Raw genomic sequence first — 12,464 nt, forward strand, 5'->3', positions numbered from 1 at the left:
CGACAACCTGTATTGTTTATGGCTCAAAATTATGACAACTAACGCAAACAAGTTATCCATGAGTGAGCCTACGTTGTGGTCCTTTATCTGAGGCGAAAGGCATCTTTGTCCACTTTTAGGCACGTACGTGAGAAAAGAGGATGGGTTGATTGCCACGAAGGAAATGCCAAAATCTGTGGTGATGTGTAGCAGATAATGTTCGTATCTATATCCAGGAATGTAAGATTTGAAGATCAACTCTATAGGGCTAGAGTTAAGGGTTACCGAATGACAAGTTTTTCGGAATCTTGTTGAGTTTCATCAATGAAGAAAGTTTTTCGTAGTGGAATGGATTTCTGCAAATTGAGATCCAACATTATAAACAACAGAAACAAGAGGGAAACAAAAGAAGTTCTCCAATGAGGGGAATAAGAAATGTAACAATAACGTAAAATATAATGAGTATAATATAAAATATGAGTTGAAAGTATTTTTAAGGTTTAGGGTAAAATATTGGACATAAAGAAAATGCTTTAACTCGACAAAGTTTCTTAACTCGATAAAGTGGCAATTGCTTCCTGCACCATATCACTGCATCCAATTCCAGCGAGAAAGACGAAACTGTTCTTAAAAAAAATCCAAAATATGTGTTTCGGATTTTTTTCCGGAACGAAATTTTATATTATGGATTTTTTTATCTGGAATGGATTTTTCATTTTGTTTCTGGATTTTCATTTCCGAAACACAATAATTTCTTTTCCAAATTTTTTTTTCCATAATGTATTATTTTTCAATTCCAGATTTTTTTTGTCCAAAATAGAATTTTAATTTTTTTTCCGGATATTTATTTCCGAAACTCAATAATCACTTCTGGATTTATTTTTCTGGAATATATTATTTTTAATTCTGGATTTTTATTTCTGGAATTAAAGGCATTTTTGGAAATTAAAAAAACATGTTGGGTGCATGTTAAAAATGATTGAGTGTAGGAAGCATTTGTCCTATAAAGTTTCTTGCCGACCCAGTGTTGCCCTATTTGTTTAAATTAATTTCTTTAAATTTGTATTGTATATTAAATATTTTTAATTTATAGATAATTTGTTTGTCTTATAAGCATGTTTATAGATAAATTTGGGCAAAGAAACATATTATAGCTAACTGTGTCACTGAAAGGTTATTTTGAAAGGCATGAATTGTGAATTGCTTTCTCGGTACATTCTCAGATCCTCATGCTTTCTTAGTCGCATTAAAGGTCAACCAAAAAGGCTAATAATAGACCTTAATCAAAAACTAAGTTCTTAAATAAAGAATGTCAAATTCTCCCTCCACTTCATTCTCTTCTTTCTTTATTTTCAGGTTAATCCTGAAAAAACGATTTTAATTTTTTTAAAAAATTTAAATAATTTGAAATTAAACATAATCTCACCTTTTAAAATAATTTTAGTTGTACCGGCATTCCATATACTTCTTTCAGCCACAATACTTCTATTATTCTTTAGTCACAGTATTTGAGAAAGTTGTTTCATCATTTGAACATATATGAGAGAGTTGCAAGAAGATTCGTTGTATTTGATATTTTTCAATATGAAGATAATATTTTGTAGTTTTGTACTTCATTCTTGCATCTAGTTGAGTTTTATTTTGGTTGTGATTTCCAAAAAATGAAAAAAAAAAATAAGCGAATTAAGACACAACCACCACCACTAAAAACATACAAAACTTTTCTCAACCACACATTCGCCACTAGCCATCATCAACACTTAAGAACAAAGAGGAAGACATCATACTCAAAAGGATATTATTAGAATTAAAAAAATATAAAGGTGCAGGAAAAAGTTATAAAGGTGCAGAAAGAATTTACCTAAATTCTAATTTTAAGCCCATTAATGATATTGGGCTGGATAATAATTTACATTAACAACTGAGTGATATTGAAAGTCCAATATGGAGAATATAGAGCATTACTTTATCAAGAAGAACAAAATATTAGAAGAAACAACCTATTTGAAACAATGATTCTTCGTACCTAATTAACATTCATTAACTCAAGCCCTAATACTTATATATGATAATTTTATTCATTAATTGTACATACATTATTTACATCATCACATGTTACAACGGATGCATGATTTAAATTTGATTTATATTGAACAATTTTTTTTTTCTAAATTTAGTTGATTTTTTTTTTCAATTTTAAATAAGTGAAATAAATATATTAAACTATTAATGTTTTTATAATGAATTATAGTTTTTCTTTAATTTATTAATAAATTCAAAAAAAAATTATATTGTTGTAGTAAGTCCAATAGTTTGCATCGTTTTTTTACCGTCTCGGACAATTCTTTCCTTTTTTTTAGCAAATTTATGTTTTTTTTTTAAATTATGAATCTAAATAAGTTCCTTAGGAAAGTCCTGCCAAGATTTGCACAATTTATATAATAAGGACAAAGTTGTTTCATCCTAACAAAATTTTGATTAGCAAACATTTAAAGTGAATTTTACTAAAGTTATACATTTAGAGCACAACTTAAAAAATTTTGCTGAATTTTTTTTTAAATCTGTTTGTTTTTTTAATAAAAATATAATAATTAATTAAATTATTGAGTATCTTAAAATTTGACAAATTATGAGTTATACATTGGATTAGATGTAGTCATATGTTTCCATTACAAAAAAAAAATCATTGAATCAAAATTAATTTTAGAAAAAAAATAATTAGTTAATATAATGATCAAATTAAAGATCATTTATTAATCAGTTTATATTACTATATTAAATAGTTTATAAAATAATATTTAATTAGCTATTAATGTTTATCTATCAATTATTTAAATTCTAAATTTGGTAGAACAATCTTATTTGATATAAACTAAAAGTTTTTAATATGATAATTACATAAAACTACTGACTAAAAAAACATTCAAATATTTAATGCAACCACGTATTGATAAAATGTAACGATTTTACCTTAATTAATCTTTGGTTGATATAATTTATATATATATATATATATAAAGAGAGAGAAATAAAAATTTTCCGGGATAATATTATTGTTGAATATATTTCATTAATTTTTTTTCAAAATGTACTTTGTATTATAGTCAAAATTACTGCATATTTTAGAACTTGTTTAAAGTATTTGTTTTCGCTATTTTAAAATATTTTTGGTTTAAATATTTTTTTTCCAAAGTATGGTGGACTCTTCAAGTGTTCAATTATTATCCTGTGTTTGGTTTAGATGAAAAACAAAAGAGTAGAAGTAGAAAATAAATAAGTTGAGAAATAAGTCAAATTGAGTGTGCAGTTGTTTGATAAATTGAAATAAAATAAAAAATGATTTTTAAAGTAATTCATTTGATTGAAAATAAAATATATATGTTTAATTTTTTCATTGAAACATAAGTTAATATGTTGCATCTTCTAGTGGTGAAATTTTTTTTGTTACTCTGTAGTAGGAACAGAGGTCTAAACTAGGCCAAAATAATTCATATTATTAAATAAGGTGTTTTGCTAGAGACCAAATTTTTTAGGTGTTCTGAATGACTTGTGCCTCGTAGTTTGGCACCTGACCAAACCTCCCATTGTCTTATCAAAGGATGTTTACCTTAAACTAATAAATATATATAAGAGACAATTCTACCTTATTAACTATTGCCTATTAAATAAGGTACCTAGACCAAATTTTGTAAGGTCTTCTAAATGACATGTGCCTCATAGTTTGGTACCAGACCAAACCTCTCATTGTTCCATCAAAGGATGTTTACCTTAAACTAAAGCAAAAGGTATTGCACTTTCCCATCACTCTTCTTCTCAATCCGTATCAGCGTGTATGTTTTAGAAGAAAAAAAAAAAAAGTGTATTCTTAATTATTATGTAACTTTCTTATGTTTCTTCCTATATATATATCAAAATTTCTTTCATTTTCATATACTCTCTTTATTCGCTCATGTTATAAGTCTTGTTCAATAATAAATGTAGTTATTATTGCACTAAAGCAAAAGGTATTGCACTTTCCCATCACTCTTCTTCTCAATCCGTATCAGCGTGTATGTTTTAGAAGAAAAAAAAAAAAAGTGTATTCTTAATTATTATGTAACTTTCTTATGTTTCTTCCTATATATATATCAAAATTTCTTTCATTTTCATATACTCTCTTTATTCGCTCATGTTATAAGTCTTGTTCAATAATAAATGTAGTTACCTCTTTAAAGCTGATAACTTGAAATTTCTTGATCTGTGATGATACAATGTTAATGTATAAGAGTATCAACGTACGACCTGTTCATGACGTTACAATCTTCTAGTCTCAAACATGTACTAACGAGACTAAAAGCTTACATCGAAATCAACCCATGACGTTAGAGTCTCCTAACTTAATGTATGAGCCAATGAGACTAAAAACTTACATCAGAATCGGCCTATGACACTACAATATACATGAATGTTGCTTACATTAACTATTAAAAGATTGCACTAAAATAATATACGGTATTAATTTTATAAAATTGGATTATAAAATAAAATTTATATTTATTTATTCATTATAAAATATTTTTAGTTTTAATTAACATAAATTATATATTTATATTTATGGATAAGGAATAACCTAATAAATTAAAAAAAAAAACTTTTGATAGAATAACTTTTTTTTACCATCATGTGTTTTCAGGTGCTACTCACGTGATAATAGTAAAAATATTCATTTCACAAACTCTTCAACTCGTTTTAAGCCTTCACATATGTGAAAGAGTCAGAGAGAAAAAGTAAATCAATCTCTGAGCAAGAGGATGAAAAACTAGTGAGGTAAAATTTTTGTTTCTATTTTCTTATGATTTACAATTTTGTAATATTCAAATAATTCATATATACATTAATTATGATGAATAGAGGAAAAGAATTAAAATAGAAAACTCTACAATTACTTTATTGAAACATTAAAAAAATATTTTATTTCTTGTTAATTTTAAACATAACCAAAGAATATAAAAAAGTGAGAAAATAATTGATGATATTTATAAAAACTATATCAAAGACTGGTGTTCCAACTTCAAATCCAAAAAAATAATATCACTAAATTATCCCAAGCAAACTAATTTTTCACCAGTTTGTATACATTCATATTTTAACCCATATTTACAAATATAAAAATCTGTTTACATTATTATATTTCCAATGAAAAAAAAAAAAAAACTCTTGTGGGTTAATATAAAAAAAATCTCCAACAAGAACTAAAACGAGGTTGTTGCGATATTAAGATCTCGGCTAGGCTCAAACCTCAATTAACGACCATCATTTACCATCACATAAAAAATATTATTAAAAAAATAAATAAAAATATACAAAAATACGGATACTCCGTAATCCTTTCTTTCTCTTCAACTTAGAATTAACACAAGGATTTTAGATCATGCACAAAAACCAATTACTCTGATAAACTCTTATTTTATATATGATCTGGTGCAGAGTGAATTTCACAGTATCTATTATAAGTAAGGTATTTATTTTATGGATAAGAACAAAACTTGTCTCTTTCTCTCTTTGCTCCTCTTCAATGTACCAAACTATTAACTATTTTTTAATGCTAGTTGTTCCCTTATCCATAACCTACGTTCCAGATACCTTTTATTAATTCGTTTTAAAACAACAATAAACGTTGTCATGCACTGTTTCTATACGTACTTTTCTTTAACAAAACTTCAAATAATTAAGACACAATTGACTTTTTTTTACCAAATTAAATGATACTAATTTAAAAGGACAGAGTAGAATGGTGTGATAAAACAGTCTTAGTGCTTTGAATATAGTCACTATGAATTTATTACTTTCATATCCTTATGTTCTAGGTTAGGAAATCGTGAGATAATGAGAGAAAGAAGTTAATTACACAGATTAATTGAATATGCAAGATTATAATTAATTTGAAAATATAACTTAAAATAATACTAAATATAAAAATAAGAAAAAAAGAGTAAGAAAATCCTAATAAAAAAAACAACCCAACTGAAATTTTCAGACTAAATTAAATATTTAAATTGAGAAACATTCCTCATAACTACAATAGAAACAAAATAAATAACAGAAATATTTTTGTATACATTTTTTTCTCCCTCTCTCTTGTGTACTTTTTGCTTTTCTTACTCGTATTTTAATTCTGTACTTATTTTCTTTTATTAACTTATGAGCATTTTTATTAAAAAAATAATATATTTATTTATTTAATAAAATAAATAATTGAATAACCATATTTATTTTAAAATAGTTAAATAATTCTCTTTTTTAAAAGAGACATTATATAAAATAATTTTTATTTTTAATATATAATTTATTTTTAAAGAAAGAATATACTTTAATTATTGTTATAATAAATAAATTTATTAATTAAAATTTTACTTGTTATAAAATAGATCTATAAATACTAATATTTATTTATTCTCCTATTTATAAAAAAATATTATTAAAAAAATATTTTCATTTTTATGTATATAATAAAATTGTAATAACATTTATAAAATTCTATAATATATTAATTCAATAACATTACAAGACAATTGTTTTCAACTGCTTCCTAACTTTTCATTATTAGGTCGGCACATTAACGATGTCCAAATCAACCTCATAAATATGTTAATTTATTTTTCAATAATCATTAATAAAATAAATAACTTGTATGATAAATTTTTCACGCTGCAAAATATTTTTTTTATATTCTTATAATTCATTATTTTTTTTTTCGCTTCGTTTCTCTTTTTTTTTTAACTGGTGTATGGTACCTTTGGAGTGTATGAGAATAGTTGTTTGATGTAGTTTAAGTCTATGTCCAGTTAGTGATTGTGTTTGTTAGTTTGGAAATTTTAGTTAGTAGTTGGTTTGATATCTCTTATTTCCTTTGTATAAGGGTTGAACCACCTGAAGGACTCGTATTTATTAATTTATTATTAGAGATAAAAAAAAATACTTATAATTCATTAATTAGATTTAGGGTGATGACTTAGCATTTGAAGTTCGTAATAGCTTCGGAAATGACTCAAGATTTTTATTATGTTAACGTGTATCGCTATTATATATAATTTATTTAAAATTTTGAACAATTGTACTCTGCAATCCAATGAGAAGCCCAAGTGCTACGTATTTTATTATTGTATATACATTGTAGGTATGCTGAGTTGTAAAGGTAAAAAAAGTACATAATATCCGATAAGATTAGTCTCACGTCGTCACACTTTAGTTGACGCAAAAACACTTCAACCAAACCTGTCGGTGGATTTCAATAATTAATTTGGGATGAGGTTGGAAATTTTAGTTTCTTTTCTTTCACAAGATAACAGAAAAATCGGAATAAACTGCTTCTATTTTTTATTTTATTTTTTCATTTTCATATAGTATATAGAGATTTTTTTATTCAGTTCATGATTGCTACTTCTTTCTCTATTTCTGATTTTGAATTTTTTTCATGTTTTACACTTATTTATTTTGGAGATGAATGATAATAATTGTTTGATGTGACAAGAACACTTCCTGTCAAAAGTTTGGACTTTGTTCACTTTTTAAAAATCAAGATTCTCCTCTAAAATATCTCACATTCGATGATGTAATACGTAATGTTGTTAATCCTGTTTTTCTTTTCTATGAACAAAGGTTGTTGAGTGTTACCTTTATGTATACTCCCATTTTTACTAAGATAGTTGATCTTCAAAGCATAAATTTTTAAACCAAAATTTATGTTACTGTCATTGATATCTGAATTTTAAATAAGTCATTGGTGATTCAAATTGGTTTCTTGCAATGCAAATAGAATGTGATGCTCTTATTAACAATAACATGTGCAATCAAATTGTTTTTATTTACTTTTTGTGATAAAAAAAACTTTAATAGTGTGAAATAATATTTTTTTTTCTCTTTTCTATTTTTTTTTTCTCTCCTTATTTGACTCCGGATTAAAGTTAAACTATTTAGGAGGACATTTCCACAACAGACTCCAACAAATATCTGAATCCTCTGCATTATATATACCACACATTCTAAAAGGTGGAGACAATGAAGCAGAGTAATGGAAGTTCTCTCGATAGCTTCAACTCTCACCATTTCCAAATCATCTCAAACGTTTCCACTCCCAAAGAAACACCAAACACCACATCCTCCTCCCACGCGCTTCTCAGTCTCCTGCAGAGCCACGAAACAGCTTCGAGGTGTGGAACACGACTTGTACAAGGTTCTAAGCCTCAGTCCCAACACTGCAACCTCCGACGACATCAAGAAAGCCTACAGATCAATGGCTCTTCAGTGCCACCCCGACGTGTGCCACGACGGTTCCAGAAAAGAGGAGTTGACGAGGATGTTTGTGCAACTCAACGAAGCTTACACCACCTTGTCCAATCCAAGGCTTCGAGCAGAGTATGACTATGAATTGGGTTTGAGAAGCAGCAGAATGAGCGTTGGTAACGACAGTTGGAGAATGAGATGGGAGGACCAGCTCATGGAGTTGAAGAGAAGATCTCACAACCGTATGCAACATAATCGTGGATCGTGGGGCACAAGAGTCAGAGCACACACCATGAACTCAAATTAGTAATTCTGTAATCTATTTTTCATGTCATGTTCTTTCAACATCTTTTAGGATTTTTTTTTCTTTCTTTAGTTTGTTGAAGAACGGTACGACGTTGTTATACTGTTATACATTATCTATATGGAAAATATAATTCGATAACCTTCAACTTTTATAAATTTTTATGTCATAACTTTATGAATAAATATATAATAAAAAATATTAAAATAATAATATAGTTAAAGAAATAATTTGATAAAGTGAATAAATACTCCTAGGATAAACTTAAAAATGGCTTTGATACCATGTTAAGAGTTAAACTTTAAGCTTAACTCAATCCCATAAAATCAGCTCATGAGTTTGAAATTTGCACCCACTTATATACAATGAAATATCTTCATCTCTATCTCCAAAAAATTAACATTAAAAAATTAAATATATCATTACCTTATCCATGTTCCTAAATAATTACAACCGACACAAACATAAAATAATAACCTAGCTTCTTTTGCAGATACCTCTCTTCCTAACTTATTCTTTTTTCAATTTTTTAGTTTCCTACTCTTATGCATTATCCATACATATTCTTATACATTATCCATACCTATTCTTTATAATTTAAATAATTCACTTTTATATTCAGATGAACTGAAAACTTGAACTAGATAGGTTCTTGTCTTTGGGGCCACCTTCTTTACCTTTTTTTTATTAAATAATTTGATACATCAAACAACAAAAATAACAAAAAGCGTAACGAATTTTCTTAAATACTTTTTTTTAAATAATACTCTGAAAATTTTGAGAGAGAACTGTATGCAATTTTTAATAAATTCAGATATAAATATATATAATAAAAGATAAATTTATAATTAAATGAAAAAAATATTAAAATTTATAATGTAGTGGCATAAAAAATGTGAGTGGTTAATGTATAATTATTTATTGTTTTTCTTTAACTCAAAACTATATTAAGCGCAAGTGAACGTACCCTATTGAGAAAAAAAAAAAAAAAAAAAAGGTCCTTGCAGAAGCAGTTTTGGAGCGAGTTTGAGAGGAAAGTCAACAAATGATTAATATAGTAATGAAGTATTATTGAGTTAATAATTGAATTGGGCCCAGTTTGTTCCAACTTTTGAAAAAAAAGTCTTTAATTATAAAAATGAATCAAGGATTATCTATTGTGTGAAACTCCTCAAAATAAGTGATGATATTTGTTAATTATTGGCACATGGAGTGTGGGTCCACAATTTGTTTTGGAAAATTCTTCTTACATCCAATCATTTTTAATTTTCGAAAATGTTTTTCATTTTAAAAATAAAAGTTTAGAATTAAAAATAATACATTTAAAAACATATTGAGAAGAGATTATTATGTTAAAAACAAAAATTCAAAAAAAAAAAAATTCATTTCGGATAAAAGAATCCAGAATACAAAAAATTTGTTTTTGAAAAAAATCTGGAACATATTTCAGAAAAGGAGGTCAATAATGTATTTTTATATATACCTTATATTTTATAAGGAAATTTTCGTCTTTTCCAATAAAATTGGTTACACAAATATGGTGCAGGAAGTAATTGATTTTATTTTGTGAGGAGTTGGGCTGATACAATTTAGTGTTGTTTGAGCCCATAAGTGCATGTCCATAGTAGCTTTTGATTTTTTGTCAAATTCTTCCTCCACCTCTGTAACTTTCCCTTCCACCTCCATATTAATTTTTAAAATTAGTTTTATTTTTTAAAATTTTAAATAATTTTAAATGAAGTATAACTTCATTTTCTAAAACAATCTCAATTGCATGATCCACTCACAAACATTTAGTTGCATACCTCCCTTCCACTTACTACAGTTGTATTATTCTCAAGTTATAGTATTTGAAAGTGCAATTTCATTATTTAAGTGTATGAAAGGGTTGAAATGGTTTTTCATTCTATTCAATGTTTTTCATTAAAAATAATATTTTGTAGTTTGGTATTTCACTTTTTCACGTAATTTTTTTTTTCTAGTTTTGTGACTTCCAAAAAAAGAAAACACAATCACTATTAGTTAAAATATCACAAAAATTATCTCAACTACCAAACTTTACTATCAACTACCATAAACAACTAGCACCACTTGAACAGAAAAAAATACATAAAATAAAAATACATACTAAGGAAAAAAATATGGAAGTGCACAAGAATTTGCCTTATTTTTTCAACTCCTAGAAGAAAAATTACCATGTTATAAATAGACCGTCTTGTAATTTCAAATGTAAATTCAAATTTGTTCACATCCATTTACTTATGATAATAATTTGATAATTTATCCAATTCATTAAATGATGTATAGTTAATACAAATAAAATCAACTTTTTTAATAATATTTTTTTATGTGATAAATGATTGTTGTTACTTGAGGTTTCAACCTATTTGAGATGTCAAATTACATAATAATACCTAACATGAAAATTTTTATTTAAAAAAATAAAATAAAAAAATAAAATCTGATTAATTTTTGGATTCAATCTTGTAATATAGATTGTAGGTAATTCACAAAGTATATAAATCGTGAAATCAAATATAAAATACTCATTTAAAAATTTACCATAAATAATCCGCATTCACATAAATTGTGAATTATACAAGTGATCCGTACATGAATCTGTGATAGAGTATTCCTAAGTAATTTACTATAATAAGAAACCCCTTTTCAAAAAAAATCAAGAGAAATTAAAATTTAGATTATATTTAATTTAATGATAAATAACATGAAATATATTAATTATGTAAATTGAGTGTAATAAACTCATATTTGAAAATTTATCAAAAATATAAATTCACGTTCATGTGGTATATTATAAAGAACTGATTTGCGAGCATTTTATCAAACACTATATGAAAAAAAAACACTTTTTAATTATTTTCTAAACATCCACCATATTTATAAATACTCTAAATAAATTATTTATATTTTACTAAATGTTATGAGAGCACACTATTCTACAAGTGTCTATTTGGTTGCTCATATCATAATAATAGTCGATGGTTTAGGGGAAGAAAAAACTAAGTTATTTTTTTCTTGTCCAAGAATTTATATATATAACATTATTTTTTTATCACAAACCCTATGACATAAATAATTTTTTCCAACAATTTTCTTACTATAAAAGAAAAATATAAAGTTTAAACTGTTACAAGACCAATTTCTATTTAATCCTAAAAAATTGATATTTGAGAGAGATTAATTGTAGGAGTTGAGGGTGAAAAAATTGTATATAAATGTATTTGGAATAATAGTTGTAATTGATGGAAAAGTTATATTTGTCTAGAACGTGGGTACGTGGAAGAAGGTGTTAAAAATGATATTGTGTTTCTTAGAATAATTTGAAAGGGGCAATGACCTCTAGAAACTTGAAACAAAAGTTGCAGAGTGGTTGTCGACGAAGACTTACGTGAGAATAAACAAATAAGCATGGTGTTGTGTTCTCTATAATTATTACGCCATTTTTTATGCATCACGCAAAGGAAACACTCACAAAATGAAGTTACCAACTTCAATTTCTCTTCTCATTCTTTCTTTCTCTCCTTTTTCTTCAATATAACATCATATGAGGTGGGGTCACTTTTCCATTTTTCTTTTTCAAATTTCACTCTTTACACTTTTTTAAATAAATTGCTTCCACTAATCACGAATCTTGGGTCCACCACTGCCTAATTATATATAATTATTGATTAAAAATTACTGGTTGGTCGATTAGTGAGATGGACTAGTGTGTATATAAAATTTTAAGATTCCATCTTTTTATTTTTTTATGACACCAAAACAATTTATGATTACTGATTAATGTACTTCCTGTTCTAGAACTATGAGGCAACTTCGCAGGTAAGATTCTGGAATGGGTGAACTCAATAATTTATTCATAGTTATGAGGGATGGAGTGCAAATAAATTTTTAATTTAAT

The 12,464-nt window shown here is 26.3% G+C and overlaps 1 protein-coding gene across 1 annotated transcript; it reads left to right on the forward strand.

Moving 5' to 3' along the window:
• The first annotated feature begins 7,978 nt into the window (after positions 1-7,978).
• Positions 7,979-8,686, forward strand: LOC137832809 (chaperone protein dnaJ 20, chloroplastic). Its single transcript, XM_068641161.2, has one exon. It carries the CDS (start codon positions 8,030-8,032, stop codon positions 8,546-8,548), a length of 519 nt encoding a protein of 172 aa, XP_068497262.1. The 5' UTR covers positions 7,979-8,029; the 3' UTR covers positions 8,549-8,686.
• Positions 8,687-12,464: the final 3,778 nt, after the last annotated feature.

The sequence above is a fragment of the Phaseolus vulgaris genome, chromosome 6, assembly GCF_051622355.1.
Source record: "Phaseolus vulgaris cultivar YP4 chromosome 6, ASM5162235v1, whole genome shotgun sequence".
NCBI classification, from domain to species: Eukaryota; Viridiplantae; Streptophyta; class Magnoliopsida; order Fabales; family Fabaceae; genus Phaseolus; species Phaseolus vulgaris.